We start from the raw sequence: 18,680 nt of genomic DNA, 5'->3' as shown, positions 1-18,680 counted from the left end.
AGAAGAAAGTATTAGATGCAATAGCTGGGTAACCGGGGAAGAGGGAAAGGGTATTTGTCCCTCTATTGATTCCTTAGGCTGCGAGCATCCCCTCTGATATTTTTTGATATAGAGGATGCGTACTGTGTATAAGATTCCGTTCCCTGAGAGTTACCCCCGTCTTTCTGTTTTTGAGTTTTAGAAACTAGCTTGGCTTGATTAGTAAGTCTTATTGAGACAATCATTGGGTTTCTAAAACCTCTTTAAGAAAATTGAAACAGGTTACCCAATCTGAGGTAACTCTCGGACGGGAATTTTATACACGATTATCATTCCCTATATCAAAACATATCAGAGGGGATGCGTGCAGTCAATAGATTCTCCCAAAGTAGGTAGTTTTAAATGAATATAACAAAGTGTTATATTACCTGAATTTATTTTGAAGAAAACCCTTTAACTTAAATGCGCTTTGACCTCCCTAATGAAGAATTTTCTTCAATTTTTCCTTTTCCCTTCATCAAAAGGAGTTTTTTCTTCGTCGGTTTTTTCAAACGGGGAATCATGGGTTCAGGTTCCTCGAAACACTTACCTTCCTCTTTAACTTCTTCCCATGATAATTTGAATCCTTTTCCTGCATTTCGTGCGTCCGTCACAAACCTAAGATAAAGCTTATTTTTCGACGATGTTACATCCGACGGTTTCGTATTGCCACAATATTTTCCTAGCTCAGGCGCGTTGCTATCTCCACCATCTTGGATCTTCAAATAATCATAGCCACATTGTGATGTTTTCTCCAAATCGAACGTTTCAAATTTAAGCTTAATTTGAGCGCCATCGCGAAGCGTGATGTAATAAGAACAGTCAAGATTGCCGGGATAATTTGAAGGGTGGTCGGGTGAGGTGATGGCGCCTTTTGAACCGCCCAATCGATACTCACATTTCTCTACAAGACGAAGTTGATAAGAAATTAGAAAGACTTCATACTTCATTCTAAATATCTAACAGATTTTCGAATATTAGGAGCCTCCTAAATACCCAGTCATCGCATTGACCAGTTCATTGGGCGGCGAATTGAGTCCGATCTGAGTTAGACATTCTTATGGCCCTAACATTCTACAGTAAGTTGGTCTAATCTTTACATCCCTCGTGAAATTCCGAATCACTGATTGAAAAAAAAGATGTTTTCTTCTCTGACCGCTAATCAGCGATCAGTAACTCCGACCTTTCTATTATTTCCAGATTTAAAGAAGGGTATGTGGGAATGACGAGATGAGGGGATATCGACATTAGACCAACCAGACGGAGGAATGTTAACAGTGTCTCGCAGCTAGGGAACTGAAATTCGACCATTTCCATTTGTTGTTCTGCGTCTCATAAACAGTTTGAAAACCAAATTCAGGTCACAGCTTGTTGAAAATGCAAAAGGGGTAACTTTTTCAATTTGTAAAAAAAATTAGCGGTGAATGGTAAAACCTGTGCTCCACTAAGAAGCATATCGTATAACCGGAATAGTGCAATCCATCGTCTACGTGTGAGATTTCCCATAACTGCCGACTACGAATACAGTGGACTCTCTCTAATTCGAACTTCTATTATTTGAATATTTCTATAATCCGATTTGGTTCCTAATCCCCATCAAGAGAAAACATTATAAAACAATTTCTATATTGAGTTCAAATTATCGAAAATGGTAGAAATTAAAATAAAATTACTTGGAGTTGTTGGATCAGTAATGCTTCCAGCGTCCACTTGTTTATATTGCGCAATAAAACCACGTGTTGTAATCTTATCATTAGTTACCATGACAATGGATAAAAAATTAGCTGATGACGTAAACTTTTTCTTCGGCATTTCATTACCACAAAAACGGCCAATCAGAGGCGCGGAATCGTCGGAACCGTCAAATATTTGTAAATAATCGTTACGGCAGCCGGTTGAGATTTCCATTTTGAAATGTTTGAAATCGAGTTGAACTCGTTTATCAGCAGGAGCCTCGATAACCCAGATACAATTGACGTAATTCTTGTATTGGTTTGGATAATTAGTGTGGAACACATAACCACTGTAACTCTTCAATGTTTTTCGACATTCTGAAAAACAAAATGTATTACCATAAAATGTAAAAATGAACAAATGTAAAATTAGTAAGATTACTATATTAATCAAGATCAGTATTAACATAACAATTAATAAAATTATCAACCATTATTCGGGTAAGAGGTTTTGATTTCAAATAGTAAGTAAGTCTGCGACCGCAGTCGGAGGCGACCCGAAGGCTCCTCTTTCGATAGCTATCTACCCGAAGGTAGGGGAGGGCGCCACTCTTTCTCCCTGGATTTCTCCACTTACCCTTGATCCTTCTCTTAATTGCTGAGCATCAAGCAGAGAGGCATCAAGTACCATTTTGAGAATCTTTGGTATGACCCGGCTGGGGGTTGAACCCACAACCTTGCGAACCGTAGCCGGATGCTCTACCACTGCACTACGGTCGCTAATAAAGCGACCAAATAAGTTGATTCTATTCCCTTACTTATTAATATATTGAATTGACTTAAATGTGGAGCCGAACGCAATAAGAATATGATTAGATAGTATCTGGTCTGATATAAAATGGGAACACTTGTGTAAAATTAAAACCTTTAAACGTATATTTTAGATTTTTTCATTAATACTAAAAAAATCCGAACAGCATTCCTAGCTGACTTTATTTAGACCAACGGAATCAGGATGTTGAATAAATAATGATGAATCAGATGATTACCTCGTTGGCCACCAGGGGTAACTGTCGTTTGAGTGGTCTTTATAGCATTCGGAGTGGTCGTAGGAGTGGTCGTCGTGGTTGTTGTGGTGGTCGTTGTCGTCAAAGCAGCTGGATCGACGGCCCGCCATTTTAACAAGAAACCGGCTTTCACTCCAGCTTCATCAGTGTAGAATTTCAACACGAGGCTACGACCACCGGATAAATAGGATTTTCCAGGTTGACAGAATTTGATTCGTTTTCCTGAGACAGCGTCTACAATCTGAAATCGAAATAGTTCGTTTATTTTTAGATACTTTTTGAAAGATGCTAACCAAAGCCGAGTTAGTTCATATTTGCCCTATTCAAACGGTTTATTTAAAAATACTGTAGCCACTAAAACCCTGGACCAAGATATATCCGCCATATTTGATGGGAGTTTTTTTTGGAAGTGGTACTCGCAAAAAATTCATTACTAGTATAGTGTTAAAACTTGGCCTAACGAACAAACGGCGCTACATCACTTGTGTGCAAGCGAAATAGATCTACGCTCTCGATGCGGGCAAAATATTTTGCTTGGCCGGGAATTGAGAAACTGCCTCTAGGGTTTATATAAAGCTCAGTGACTGTAGCCAGCCAAAAGTATAAATTTTGAAAACAGGCAATTGGTTATTAATTACGTACCTCAAGGAAATCGTATGAACAACCTCCAGAGGCTTCAAGTTCAATCATCTCAAAAGAAATTTCAATAAGTTTGTTTGGTGCGACAGTAATTGCGTATTGACAATTACGGTTGTTTTTATAATTCTGTGGATAGTTAGGATGGACAATTGTTCCCTCGGTACCTGAGAGTGATCCACCACATTCTAAAAGAACGAAACATCGATTTAAAAAAGGGAAGACTGTTTAGAATATTTAAACTTTTATGACATCCTTGCTACACGTTTTTTTATAAGAATACACTTTATAAGAATGTCCATGATGAAAATAGCCAAAAAATTAAGAATAATGCTAAGAATATCACCATCATGGAATTTGGCTACTCAAGCTAAGAATGTCATTTTTAGACGTTTTCAATTATAAATTGTCAATTACCTCCAAGTAAGGCTCACTTCACAAAAATGTCATTTTATGCTTGAGACGTATGTACTAAATGTTAAATCTAGTCTGAATTAGGATCCTAACCTAAGAATGCTGTAAGAATATTTTAAGATGATTTTCCCAAAAAAAGTTAAGAATATCCATGATGAAATGGATTTACACCATTCTTATATAAAAAGGCGTGTAGTATCTTGCGGATGCGATCGAGAAACCCCCCCCTGGTCGTTCGAGTTACAGAGACTCTACCGTGTTGGTACTAAGAATATCAAAAAGACAATTGATATCGAAAAATAATGTCACTATCTAAAAAAATGATACGAAATTTTTGAAACAAAAATCTTTGGACATTTGACTATGATTAGATAAAAAAAGTAAATGATGAAGAATCAAAAAGAGGATCTTACTTCTGTGATGGTTGTCTGATGGTGTAGTGGTAGTTGTTGTCGTTGTCGTGCTTGTTGTCGCTACAAAAAAGAGATATGAAATCTTTAGAGCAAATTCTACAGTGAACATATTTAAAGGCCTACTTCTTTTGGCCCAACGTAAGAATGTTTTCGAGCTGATCTACGACTCAAGCCTGGCTGAAATTAAACCCAGACAGATGGTTTCCTTTTTAAAAATTTAATTCAACAAGCTATGATTTTAATTGCTTAAGTTCTAATTTAGCCGGCCGATTTTCTGCCCCACCTATTCTAATTGTTAGAGTAGGCAAAAAGTGGGCAGTGGAATTTTCTTGAAGAAAAAAAAGATTGAAAAAGACATTCTATTGACTTCAAACGAGGGCAACAGGGCAACGCATTGACTTGTGACAGTAAAATTTCTGCCCACTTTAATTCACGGTAGACAGAGCAAAAAGTTAGCCGTTTGAACCAAATCTTACTTGTTGGGACTGTAGTCGTAGCTTTCGTTGTTGTTACTTTCTGTGCTTTCCACTGGATAGAGAATCCTTTTCGGTTGACATCGCTATCCGTATAGTACTCCAGCCATGCACGGTCTTTAAAAATCTTTGGAGACATTTCATAACCGCATTCTTTCTCTACGGCGTACTTTGACGGGAAGACGCCGTCTAACGCCGTTAATAGGTAATCTTTATAACAGGAGCGTGATTTTTCGACGTCAAAATATTGAAACTGGACGGTCAGCTGGTCGTAATTGGGCGTGTCGATAATGTAAAGACAGTTTAGATTTGGTTTAGCTTCTGGTGCACGGAGAGTACCTTGTTGTGAACGGTAGATTCCTCCGCAGTGATCACCTGGAAACGAATGTTGATTATAGTTTTATATAATCTGCCATTTGCATTAAAGAGAATTGGAAGTTTTGAAAAAATTTCGTCATCACTTGTTTTAAAGATCGGTTTTAAGTGCGCTTTAAAAAGACAAATGGATGCATCAAACAAATTCTGCTGTTTTCATGATATGCATCATTGCAATGTCTTCTAACCTTACATCACGGATCCAAAAGCTGATTGGTTGCAAGTGACGTATTGACTGACTTTACGACACTTGCAACCAATCAGCTGTTGGTCTATGGTGCGATGCCGAAGACAAGACAAGATTAGCAAGTATATTTACCATAAACTTTATCTTAATTAACCAAGGCTATAAATGCACTTTCAATTACCTGTGAATTTCAGGATACGTCCGGCTGAAGTTATTCCGTAAACTGCATCATAACCGGCAGCGATATCATACAATTTCAATCCATCAATCTGTTCCCAACCTGTACCGGATGGTGTCAAAGTCCGGATATTTGTACGACGGAACACGTTATAATCTTGATCTAAAGCCCAAACATTACCACCAAAACCTGCGGAAATCTTACGGAATTTACCATTGATCCGGGTAGCTGTTAATTCCGGATATATAGTAACACTTGGAGTATAAGAGCTGAAATAGACTTCATTATTTTCTTTCAACAGCCAATAACCATAAAATGAAGCAGTGACTGATTTGAAATTATTTCCAATCTTCTTCCAATTTGAGCCCGGGGTATTCCGTTTTAACCCGATTCGGGAATAAATGACATTTTCCTCTGATGCGGCTAGCACTTCATCATTGGCACCGTAATCCGATTGGACGATTTTTTCGCTAGTGTAAACCCGATTCCATTCTTGACCAGCAGGCTTCGATGAACTTATCCCAGATCTAAAAACCAAAAAAATCAAGATACATACCGCAGTGTTGTAACTATCTTTGGTTAGTCTGCTGAACGGAAGGTCTGATAATGGACATGTTTTCTACAAAATTTCTCATTGGGCTCTTTCAGAAAAAGTCCGTACATGGGGGGGGGGGGGTGGAGGATATATAGTCCGGGGTTAGCGAAAAATCATCAAAATTTGCCTTGTCCGGGAGGTAAATTTGCTCTGTCCGGAGGTGATTTGAGTTGTCCGGGGGGTCAACTGATCCTTGTCCGGGGGTAAAACACGTTGTCCAGGGGGGCCAAAGGTCACTTTTTCCTGGGGTAAATCACTGAAAATTGTTATATCCTCCACCCCCCATATTCAATTTTTTTCTGGAAAAGCCCATTTGAAGGCTTGTTTGGGACGGAAATACATACAAAAGTTCAATTGGACGGAAAAGTTGCACCACGGCAGGCTTAAAAATTTCAATATTTTCTTCAAGGCGGCGCTTATAAGCTTGGAAGAGTTCTTTCAAAATTATATCTCTAGAAAAAGAAATCTCAAACCATCTGATAGCCCCTTTAAAATGGAGAAGATAGAAGATACTATTGATTCCTTTTAAGAAGAAAAAACTTTCGTCTTTTCACTCCTTGAAAACATTTATTCCGTTTAATAATCAATGATGGACCTACCTAACATAGAAATAACCTTCTTTATCCTGAGCAATGATATTCAATCGACCCGGTGATACCCTTTTAGCACCATTTCCTGGTGAATCGATATCTTCCCAACGTTTGCCTCGGCGATCAAAGTAATATGGTACCCCAATGACGTCGGTTGCCATGACAAAAGGTGTTTCTACACTCGCATCCACTGAGGTGAAGGTGACTGCGCGTGGAGAGACTACTTCCCATCCATCAGGGTAAGTGACAACTGGAATGAGAAGGGAGATAGATACACGTTTTTTTTAAGAACAAACTATAAGAACATTTTAACAATTTAAGGCTTTGCAGACTCTAAAACACAAATTTCTTGGGCAAATGGACAAAAATTCTCACAAAATGGTGAAAATAAGAGCATGTTAAGAACATTTTTTAGACTTGAAACTCAAAATGTTAAGAACATCGAAGGCTTCAAAAATTTTGGATGTTTTTATAAAAAAACATGTAATAGTAAAGTCTTGTTAGTACCTATCTTAAATAGCGATTTTAGGTCAACTCTTTTGAGGGGAAGGCGGAACGTTTTGGAAGGATCCGCAGTTTTAGCACGCAAAATTATAGAGGTAAAAACAAAGATTTTACCGTCGTCCTTACGTTGCTATAATACCATTACAGAAGGTACTCAAAATTAATTACGAGGAGTGTTTCTTTTGTTATTATCCCTTTTCTGGAAACGAATGCTCTCCATATTTTTTTTAGTACTTTCCGTTGCTTAGTTAGACCACCAATGAAAGATAACCGTTTCAGGATACATAAACTGACTAATAAAAAATTTTCACCAATAATATTATTATTTTTGCAATACTAAGATTAGCCTTTTCGCGATAACAAATTTCGCGAGATCACGTAGGTTTGATAATTTACGATATTAAATCCATTTAAAATTCTTAAGATCGTACATATGGTGAAAAAAAAAACACTATCCAAAATTGTGTGGAGTTGAATTCGGGTTTATTCGCTAAATTCGATTTTGGAAAAAAAAAATTCGAAAGTCAAGTATACAGGGCCTTACCAGGTTTGGGTGTGGTTGCTATCTTAGCAGTATCTACGTATTTCAATGAGAAACCAGTTTTGACACCACTCCCATCAGTATTGAAAAGAATATCCATGGCGTTTCCTTCTGAAGTGTAGTGTTCGCCTTGCCCGCGTGTTCCGCATAATTTCTTGACCAGTTTTCGGTTACCGTTTGGTTGGATATCGTACACCTAAAACACAGATGTATCATACTTCTTTACACAATAGATGGACTATCTACCTATACAGTTTCCGTGAAAGTATGACCTGTTTTAAAGTCAACTAGTCCACCATTGGTAGTTATCTATTTTACGTCAGATTTCAAAATATTCGTACTCCATATGGTTGTTAACCAGAGAACATGGCGTAACTAGTCAGCTTTTAAACTGATCCAGGAGTGGCTCCCTCGAGTCAGGTAGACAGCTAAGGAAAAGGGAGCCCTCGAACCAACTTGTAAAAGTGTAACCTTTTGAAACGGGATCCTTTGCCACGGTATGAGGTCAGAATTTGAAAGTAACAGTGTACAATATTTTAGCTCACTAAGTATAAATGCTGTGTGTTCATTAACATTAAATCATTAGACATTAAACTTATTTATAATGAGCTTAACTATATTGCTTGTTTGCTCCTTGAAATGGTGAAATCTTAGCTCTAGTTTAGACGGCCCACTTTTTGCCCTGTCTATTCTAATTGTGAATTAAAGTGGGTATAAAGTGGGCTGTCTAAAATGATGCATTGCCCATTTTGACGTCAATGCAATGTCTTCTTTCAATCTTTTCCAAGCAAAGATTTTAACTGCCAACTTTGTTCCCACTTTCTGCCTACTCTAACAATTAGAATAGGCAGGGCAAAAGGTGAGCCGTCTAAACTAGAGCTTATTGGTTGAAAAGTGCATCGGTGTCGATTCTTTTATCTCGTACCCGGATTCCGTAAGAATGGGGACTGATATGTGACCACAAAAAAATACTTTGGAATGTCTCTAGCGGAATTGCCGTACAATCTCGTATCCAGAGCCACTTACACCAATTTTTTCATTTTGGACGTTCACACAATCAAGAGCACTTGACTATCAGTATCAGACTCATAATATAGTAAACTAAGGGACTGGGTTCGAGCCCGGTCTCCATTCTTACCATTAGTGCGTCATACTGGCATTGAATACCACCGTCTTCGATATCAATCCTCATATAAGTCAACTTAATTCTCTTTCCACTGTCCAAACGAATCCGATAAACACATTTCAAGTTGGATGGGTAATTCCCGGGATAATTCGGGGAAGCGATAAATCCGGTCGGATTAGTTAATGTCGTTCCACATTCTGTAAATGAGAGAATTAAAAATGGTAGGTTTGATATCATGAATACAGATTTCAACCATAATATCTTGGTTAATAACGCGTTTTTGCAATAAATACATTTTCGTTGCATTCCGTACTAATTTCAGGGGACAACAATAAAAGAAACAAAACTATCATGGTTCATGTTTGCAAAAAAAAACTACACATATTCTCCCAATATAGCTCTAGACCTTTTAAGCTTTCCGTTATTTTGGATAGCTCCTGACATCGAGTAACATTCGTAGTTGGGCCACGTGGATGCGAAAAAGCGAGTTTTTATAACACCTCGAGCTTTTTCAGATGGGAGTGTACAGTGGTTGAAACAATTTGAAAAAACCAAAAGTCTCTTTTGCAGAAAACATATAGGTATAGAGAACTTGCTTGCATGAAGAATACAACGCCCTTTTCTAAAGCTTCCTACAAACCTTCTGGTTTTGTTGATGTTGAACGTGTTGTCAAGGGTGTCGTTGTTGTAGTTGTCGTTGTTGTAGTAGTGGTCGTGGTAGCTTTAGTTGTCGCTAAAACATTAAAATAAGTTTTCTACTTTGTTAGAGAAAGTTTAAGGCAATTTTACGGCTTTTTCATCGACACAGCTTGTTGACTCATCCCTCAAGTGTTAAGAGAGGATGAAAAGAAGTCACATAGAAGCAGAGAAAAGCAAGTTTATGTATTCGAGATAAATCGAGCGGGAAGGTATAAAGCAAGGTTGACATGTCTCCGAAATCACCGTCCACTTTGCTCGACGACGGTAAAAACACCAAAATACCGTCGTCTGTTTAGGTGAGCAAAGGCAATATAGAGCCGTACATCAACTATACACTTTGTTTTGTATCGATTTAATTTACCGTCGCCCTCGATATCATCCGATACATAAGCTCGGTAATGCTTAATCCAAGAAGGATGGATGTTCTATTATCAAGAAGTTTTATTTGAATTTTTAGTCTCATTCTTATTTTTTCCTGATACCTTTTCCTGATACAGATAATTTTTCCGATATGAAAATTATAGCAAACTTTACCTGCACCCTTAAATGCTTGATAGGAGAAAACAAATCCTCGTCTTTGACCAGATACATCAGAAACAAATTCTACAATGACGTAATTGGAGTCTAAATTCAGCATTCCATTGGTTAATGTATCTCTCTGACAAATATCGACACGTTGGACTTCGTTAGTAGCTTCGTCGGATATCGGGATGAACGTCACGCGGTCTTTTTGACAGTCTGAAAAGTTGGGAATAATTTAGTTGGGCCCATTTTCGAAATGTTAACAATATTAGGATTAAAGTTTATTTAACCCTAAAATTCAATTACTAAAATTTTTTTTAATAGAATTTTTGAAAAGTGTGAAAAGAAATATTTATCAATATAAGTAGTTGGAAGAAAGAGATTCTAGGTATCGAGAGAGAGGCTCCAGGTTCTAACTAAAACGTCCCTTTAACGTTTATCTGTGTACATACACGTTTTTTATAAGAACGAACTATGTCAGAAAATAAAGCCTCGATTACCACTTCGATTGAAAATATTAAAAAATTGAGGATTGGCCAATGCACTTACATTGCGAGGGCTCCAAATCCATTTGGTTTTGTTTGAATTCAATTCGATCATAACCATCAGCCTTGATCAACCAGACACATCTTTGGTTGTTTTGATACCTCGATTGTCCGTTGCTAGGGTGACGAATTGTGTTTGTTCGTTGATTCATGATGCCTCCACATGATGTGACTGAAAATGGTAAAAAGGTAAAATCGAGAGTCATTATAGTGTTATATAGGTTTTTCATTTTTTTTAAGTAACTTAGTTTCCGCTATTATGACAGCAAACGTTCGATTAGCATGAGGGATCGCCTCTAAAGATTCGTACGTTCACTTTCATAATGGCGGAAATTACGTAACTTTAAAAACATTAACAAAGACTTCTTTGTTATTAACAAAGACTTCTTTGTTATTGACAGCGATTATACTTGGATCAAGTAGATGTCCAAGAATAAGGCCGTTCTCCAAAATATTTTCGGAAGAAATATCTATCTGCATCTTTGCGGCTCTTGTTTCAAGAAAACAAACGAGTGTTTTTTTTTCATTCTTCATTTTAATGATAACAGGAGAACTCAAAAATAGAAGACTATTTCAAATAATCGAAATAACAGTTTTTCAGAACTTTTAACTGCCATGTCAAGGCAAATTATAAAAAAGTGACTTGATTTGTCAGAGAAACAGATGGAAAGGTTTGATTATGCAATACAGATAAAACATACCATCTCTATGGACGACTTTTCCATCAATAAGCAGAATCGCCAATTTGTTTTGAATGATCCCCATATCTTTTGCACCAACGAAACCCATGCTTCTCCAGGAAGTCCCTAAAAACCCCCAAAAAATGATTAGACTGGGGTCCGAAACTCCGGTCGAGTCTATATTCCAAAGATATAGCAAAAGCTTCAGGCCCCTAAAGTAGGCTAGAAATGGTAAAAATGGGGGAAATGGGGAAAATGGTCCCACTTTAGAGGGTTTTAGCTATTGATCTAAGAAGTTTATAAAAAACCTGAAAACTTATTTGAAACAAGCGAAGTTCAAAGTTTCAGAAAAGTATAAATTCAAAAATTTTTGGAAGTCTTAAAATCTTCCGCCTAAGATTATCTTTTCAACGAGGTATCACTTTTAATGATATATTTTCTCCTTCAGGAGCAATGTATCAAAATGTGCGGACCGCTAATTTTTCGGAACGGATTTAAATATACCTTCAGGCGTTTTAGAGCTGATTCCAACTCGTTCAAAAAGTTCCCCACCAGCAATCAAATATAATGTATTGATGCCAGAGATGATATTCTGTATCTTCTTATCGCTTGGTGATTGCACTTGACTTGTGGAAGTATCGGAATGTCGACTGAATTCGATTTTCCCATCATCACGTAAAAACCAAACACCGAACACGTCTAAAAGAGTAAAAGGCATAGAAAAATTTATCTTTATACTGCGCGAATTACCGATTCCCGAAAAAGAATAATTACCCCGTACATTTTCCAAACAAGCGGTGGCCTCATTGGCCTGGAAAACCCAAGAAGTGGGCCAGGAAAATAGAATCGCGCTTTCAGGGATTCGGCTAGCATATAATATCAGATTTTAAGAAGTTAACATAACACTAATACTAATTTTTGAAATAAAGAAATGCGTTGGTTAATCACAATTCCCGCTTTTTAGAGAGAATATTAAAAACAGGTTCGGTTAAATCCAATCTCTGATAAATTCTTTTGAATTTTTGCAATCTGTTGACTTACTTTCAGCAAGGTCAACTGCTCGATCAAGTGACCTCCAACCAGTACCAGATGGATTTTGTGGATTAATTCCAACTCTAGTGAAGACAGCTCCTTGTTGATTGATGGCATAAACATTGAGAGGGCCTGAGATGATTTTGACCAGCTTTCCCGCATCTAAAAGAAGTGTCCAAGGTTAAGATCAGGTTTTGAAAAATTCTGCACTGAGCATCCTTCACTGAAGAGAAATGGCGAAAATAATATTGTTCTTTGGAGCTAGAATAGATTCTTTTTTGAAATAAACAGTTAATTGTTTATAAGGCTTAGCTGTTCTTATCCTTTTCTTGTTTCTAGGGCAAAATTACTCTTATAAAAAGAAAAACTTTCCAAAACTTGTAAAGGAGCAGACTTTATCGAGTTTAATCCAGTAGACTCTCTAATTCGACTTAATTTATTCGATAATTAGAGAAAGATTCGGATTACAGGGAAAATCCAAACCACTTCCCGGTTGAAAAAAAACAACAATACTCCAACTCGAAATATAGAAACGTTAATATGATACTTATTTAAAAAAGATTGAATTAAGGAGGTTCGAATTAGAGAGAGTCGAACAAAAAGAACGCATTTACACTACAAAGAAGCATCACTTACTCTGGTTATTGGTAACTCTATTCCAAGTATTGATTCTACCATCCACCAAATTGCGAATAAAATACACTTTCCCATCCGTTGAAATTGCCCAAGCACCGCTCGGCCCAATACTGACGTCAGATAGAGAGTCACGTGACATCAAAATAGGAGATGATTGGCTACGTGTAGAAAACACGTGGTAAGATCGATCATCGTCTGGTTTAATAGCAATGATTCTGGATGCGAGATCTCCAGAGATTTTAGTGAATTTGTGGTTAGGGTAGACTTCCTTCCAACCACTAGGCACAATGATATCTATGGGAAAAGAAATAGAGGTTACTATAGAAAATGTTTACTTTATTCAAAAAAAATAAATAACAAAACATTGCTACAATCAAAGTCGAAATATTTGATAAAAAGGAGAATCCCTACAATCAGTGCCATAAACATATTGGCAATTTTGGCTATTTTACCATTTTTCGAAAATTGAAGTTTGAGCGAGAATCCTCAGTCTTAAGTCTAGCGTTAAAACTCAGATTTAGAGTGCCTCCGTTTCATTGCGTAGAAAAGCGCGAGTGACGTCCAGTAAAGGCTAGGGAATCCCCCGAAAAATTTATAAAATATTTCTCAAATTTGTGCTTTTGCAGCACCGAAAGGGGAGAAAGTTGTTATTTCTTAATATTTACTTTAAGTGTAGACGGACCTTAATACAAATTGATTGCATGCATTATACCTGGTTGTTTCTTAAGGAATTGCCATTTCAATTTGAATCCTTTTTGATTACCGGAACTGTCCGTTTTGAAATGTAATCTCATTTCCGGTCCAGACGATACCAGTTGTGTGTTCCGTAATGCGGTACAATAGCGGGCCAACTCCGTATCCGTATCTTTGGAGCCATCGTAAATACGAAGAGAATCGTACTCGCATACACTGCCACCGCGCTCGATATCCAAATCTATGAAAAATATTGAAAATTATTTAATTGCCTCGAATAATGGCTACCATTTTATAATTTAAAGTTTTGGGGTAAAATTGTCCCCACCTAATACAATCATGTTTCCCCATTCATAAGGGCTGTCCAACCATAAGGGAGGGTGGTAAAGATTTTTATACAGCTACAGATCTCTCACTGACGAATTGAAGGCTCACTTCTGCCATTATGTATGCGAATATACAGCTGGAACAATGACTATTAGACAAAAAGGGTGGATGGCGAACCGCCTTTTTACCAGGTCTTGAACTTCAGTTTTGATCTGGCCTGGCCTTCCCGTCAAAGTTTTGATAAACATTGGTAGTTATAACAACCTACCTTCAATTGTGAGTTGAACTCGATAATCTTTAGATGCTTTGATCAACCATACACAATCTTCGTTGTTAGGGTAATTGTTTGGGTAGTTACGGCTCATTAGACTGCCATCATCATTTGTGAACTCTTCGCCACAATTTGACGCTGATGGAAAATAATGAGATATAGCAAATGAATCTCTAGAGACAAATTGAGGTTTTGCTTCCATAATGGCGGAAGGTACGAAACTTTACCAAACAGGAAAACCCTCTTTAACCAAGGCGAGGAGCGAATCTTCGACGTTAGATTTGGCAGCCTGTAATTTCCTATACGACGCGGCCTGCACCGTTTTCATAAAAAATGCTAGTTTGAATGCAACATCTAGTGTAAGACTTTTGAATGTGCCAAGCTCTACATTCAATCCCTCTTCTAACATGCAGTAGGTCTTTAGGTGTTAGCTTCTCTTATATGGGAAAAGTTTGAATATCGTTTCTAGCCTCAGCTATACGTCATTTGGTGTAGGAGTTTCCGGGAGCAGATTGGCTGCGAATCTACGCAAAATATTCTATCCAGTTTGAAACAGTTCAGCCTTTCTTACCCAATACTAGGTATGAGTATTTGTAATTTTATATGCCACAAAAACTAAATTTACCTTCATTTTCTATGGGGCTGAAAAGCAGTGTAATATCTTGAGGTCTAAAGCCAGGTGATGAACGCGGCGCTTGATGGACGGAATAATATAAACGATCTCTGTCTTCAGGTACGTCAAGCGTTTGAACAGCACAAGTGCGCTCGGTCACTTCAGCGGCGATATTTTGGGCGTAACTGATGCTGCATCCGGAGCCAGTGTTAGGGCCTTTGGTCACTTTAACGTCGAAACTAAATGGGTCCTTGGTTTTCACAAGGATATCACAGTATTCCTTTGTGCGTGAAATGTCAATTGCGAGATTCTCGACTACGTCTTTGTTATAATGAAAACAGACGGGTTCTAAAAATATCAGAGATAAATAAGAACGATTTATTTAGAAAATTTGTATTTTCAAAACAATATTCGCAAATAACGGCTCCGTTTCGCTCCGAAACGAAATAAAGCCATTTTATTTCTGGGAAAAACGGAACCGTAGTGTGTTAGCGTGATCTTAGATAAGTGTCTAAAACAGAAGAATTCTCATCTATACTAGAGAAATAATTGTGGAGATTGGAGGAAAAGATTTGTGAAAAGTCTTGAAAATAAAAAATCTTTTGAAGTTAAAATCAGATTACCCTCACTTTTTTCTAAAATCGTAGTGTGTTAGCCTGCATATATCAACCCTACGCATCATAAATTACTAACCTCTCTTAGACGCAACCAACTTGTTATTAAAAATACCAAACATCACTGGACCTGATGCGACGTCACTTAAAACAACGTCTTCTTGGCGCCAAGACCATATGGATCCATATTGCTCATTCTTCAAAGGTAACCTTTCTCTAACGACCAGTTTATCTGATTCATCCAAGAATGCCATTGAATTACCAAAGCCGACAGAGAGTTTATTGGTGATTTTTTTATTATGGCTAACTAAGGACGTGATCCAAGTCTTGAGATTCTGGCTTGTTGGTGGTGTAGTAAAAGATTTGAATTCACCTGAGTCTTTAGTGATGATGTATGTGACGTACGGGTTTGAAGAAACCTGAGTGACTTTAAGTCCGGTATTAACCCATTTTTCGCCTTTCGGGTTTTCGGGATTGATTCCATCACGGAAATATAAGTTTCCTTGAAAAAGTTCGATAGCGTAGACGATATTTGGTGAAGCTGCTTCAATGGATTTCCAAGCTAATTTTTGACCGGTTGGCGTTTTAGAGGTGATTTTAGACCAGCGTTTGGAATCGGAATTGAAATATAAGGGCTGGTGCGAGTCATCAAGTGCCCAGACTCCACTTTCACCAATCGAGAGATCTTTGAAGTCGGCAGAACCCCCGTCTTCGAGTCTAATCTGTCTTGTAAAAGAAAGTTCGTTTCGGCTTGATTGTGGATCATACACGCTGTGGTAGGCTTCGTTGCGTAGTGGTCCACCCAATACCCAGACATCCAATTTCTGCAAATGGAAAAATTGAAGATACAAAATTTTTTGTACGGGTGAATTTGAGGAGTTTAAAAATATGATTCATCACAGTGGAAAAATTCTTTAGAAGCGATTACAAAAGTGCTTGAAGAAGATGTCAGCTTTACGAAAAACCAGATGTTTACGTTCGAATCCCCGCTCCATTCCTTCCATCCAATATTCCGTTCAGTTCGTAGATTGCCAATCCTGCTAGTCTTGGACCCCTTTAAAACTATTTTAAAATCTAATATGGGAAATCCACACAAAAAAATCGACTCTAAATGAAGGTTATGGAGCAATAGACGTGTGGTCTAAGTTGCCAGCAAGTTCCTGGTTCAAATCCGGCAAGTACCCATATTCAGTTCAAGAGAACCGTGTCGGCTTGTCGATGACACCTTGAAAACAATTGAAACAAATGTTTAAAAGTTCTAAATTACTGGGCGACTATATTGTGTGTTTTTCTTCCATTTCTGCGCAAGTCCACAGATTGGACTGCAGCGGAAAGACATTCACGCCGCTTGTCTAGAATTTCGTCACGTTAGCCGACGAATATTCATTACCGATCAATGAATCTGTATTTACCTTATTTGTAGGGAAAACGTCGACTTTGTGAGGCATGAAGACATTATTTCTGATGATATTCCATGTTGAAGAAGTTGGAAGGTCTTTTGGTGTGACTATGTGAGAAAATATAAGATCATTTTAACCCCTAATACAATTTGTTCCATTTGAAATAGTACAGTTGGTTGTAAATGGTCCTTGATGTAAAAAACTATTCTAATAATTTTACAACCTTCGAAAATACGTTAAGAGAACTTTCTTGTCAACAAGAAAACAATTTGTTTTAAGAATCCTGAAATCCTGAAATCCTAAAAAACTCTTAGCCTTTTTTTTAAAAGCAACCGATTTTCAGCGTTCACCGAATTAACTCCTAATTCGGCTTGGTCAGTTAATATGGTCCATGTGTCCGGGGACCTGGAGATCTTTGAAACTAATTTTTATATAGTTTTATATATTTTGAAGTTTGAGTATTGCTTCAAGAGTGCTTTATCAAGTGAAGGCGCGTGATAGAATTTTCAGAAAAAAGTTGTGTTTTTTTTCTGAAATTTGTACATTTTCAAAAACATACCTTTTTTCTCTACTAACTCCCCTCCAATCATTTCAATTATGATTTCATAAATATGTTGATGAAGCTTCGATCCCTGGATCGGGTGAACCATCCATACATTCGGGGACCCAAAGGGCCGAAGGTTGGTCAAGCCACCATGCTGGACCAAACTACCGTTCGGTAAAATACCAAATAGAATATCACCGTTAATCGAACTAATGATATCCTTGGGACGTACTGTAAATCCATCGCTGGTCTTGATTATATATTTACCAAGGTTGCTAGGTGATTTAACAAGTTGATTAAACGCTAATCGGCCGTCAGTTAGTATGGTCCACACCCCATACAAAGTTGATGTGAATTTTTGAACGTTACTCTGTATGTCCTGGCAATTTAATTCGTTGCGTCGATTTGGAAGCCATGAGCAGTAATCCAGTGTTCGGTCATTCTTCAAGACTGAGGAAAGATTATATCAATTCAACTGAGGAGTAAAAAACTTAAAGGGAAATAATTTTTGCGACTAGTTTTAACTTTAAATTCCTTCAAACTTTTAATTTTAGCTAGATAAAATTTTGGCGATTGGTAAAAAAAATTTAGCGGAGAGATAAATTTTTTACGCCGTTTATATTGAATTTACATTATTTACTAACTAAAAGACACAATTTTGTAACTTTAACAACTTAACTTTGGACAATAACCGCGTCAAATAATTGGAAGAATTTGCTCAAAATCATGAATAGAATCTAAAAGCTGTAGATCCCGGACTATCATCAAACAGAAGAAATCTACAAACTCACCAATAACAGTACCATACGGTCCATTTGAAATCTCTTTGAAATTCTGATTGTTACGGTTCGTGAATCTCCACGTGGTGCCTTCCGGATTCGTCCGCGTCACGCCGTCACGGTAATGAATATGCCCGTTAACGTCAAGTGCCCATACGCCGTAAGGACTAACGGCGAGCGACGTCGCTTTAATGCCAGGGACTGGAATCAGACGATTTTGATAGAAAACAAACACATCGTTGGACTTGGTTAGAATCCACATAGTGTCCGGTGAAACAGTTCTGATGGATTTGATTTCGATATCACGCCCAAAGTAAGTATCAGGACGTAATATCTGCCACCCTGAGGGAGGCGGAGTGGATGAAGGCGCTTTTGTAGCTAAAAGAAAATTTGAAATGATTTGAGGGATTATTGGGATACATTTGAAACTTTTCAACAGTACAACTCGCACTAGATTGACAGCAACTAGAGAAATCGAGCCTATTATTCTCGGATAGTATCATATGGGGAGTAATCTACTGACGGAGCGTTGCTT

The 18,680-nt window shown here is 37.6% G+C and overlaps 1 protein-coding gene across 1 annotated transcript in view; it reads right to left on the bottom strand.

Moving 5' to 3' along the window:
* Positions 1–18,680, bottom strand: part of LOC136808961 (cubilin-like) — a 36,414-nt gene that overhangs the window by 12,417 nt on the left and 5,317 nt on the right. The window contains exons 8-30 of the mRNA XM_067065534.1: positions 18,158–18,523; positions 17,382–17,816; positions 16,835–16,929; positions 15,502–16,246; positions 14,821–15,156; positions 14,193–14,333; positions 13,617–13,838; positions 12,905–13,198; positions 12,278–12,430; positions 11,741–11,935; positions 10,561–10,728; positions 10,024–10,227; positions 9,431–9,523; positions 8,803–8,987; positions 7,668–7,860; positions 6,629–6,869; positions 5,438–5,961; positions 4,698–5,069; positions 4,222–4,281; positions 3,401–3,582; positions 2,741–2,999; positions 1,692–2,069; positions 569–922 (exon numbers count right to left, since the gene is read on the bottom strand). Of these exons, the coding sequence (XP_066921635.1) occupies positions 569–922; positions 1,692–2,069; positions 2,741–2,999; positions 3,401–3,582; positions 4,222–4,281; positions 4,698–5,069; positions 5,438–5,961; positions 6,629–6,869; positions 7,668–7,860; positions 8,803–8,987; positions 9,431–9,523; positions 10,024–10,227; positions 10,561–10,728; positions 11,741–11,935; positions 12,278–12,430; positions 12,905–13,198; positions 13,617–13,838; positions 14,193–14,333; positions 14,821–15,156; positions 15,502–16,246; positions 16,835–16,929; positions 17,382–17,816; positions 18,158–18,523 (6,195 nt within the window). The remainder of the gene's footprint in view (positions 1–568; positions 923–1,691; positions 2,070–2,740; positions 3,000–3,400; positions 3,583–4,221; positions 4,282–4,697; positions 5,070–5,437; positions 5,962–6,628; positions 6,870–7,667; positions 7,861–8,802; positions 8,988–9,430; positions 9,524–10,023; positions 10,228–10,560; positions 10,729–11,740; positions 11,936–12,277; positions 12,431–12,904; positions 13,199–13,616; positions 13,839–14,192; positions 14,334–14,820; positions 15,157–15,501; positions 16,247–16,834; positions 16,930–17,381; positions 17,817–18,157; positions 18,524–18,680) is intronic.

Source organism: Clytia hemisphaerica, unplaced genomic scaffold, assembly GCF_902728285.1.
Source record: "Clytia hemisphaerica strain Z4C2 unplaced genomic scaffold, Clytia hemisphaerica genome assembly, whole genome shotgun sequence".
NCBI classification, from domain to species: Eukaryota; Metazoa; Cnidaria; class Hydrozoa; order Leptothecata; family Clytiidae; genus Clytia; species Clytia hemisphaerica.
This window is presented reverse-complemented; position numbering and strand designations above follow the sequence as displayed.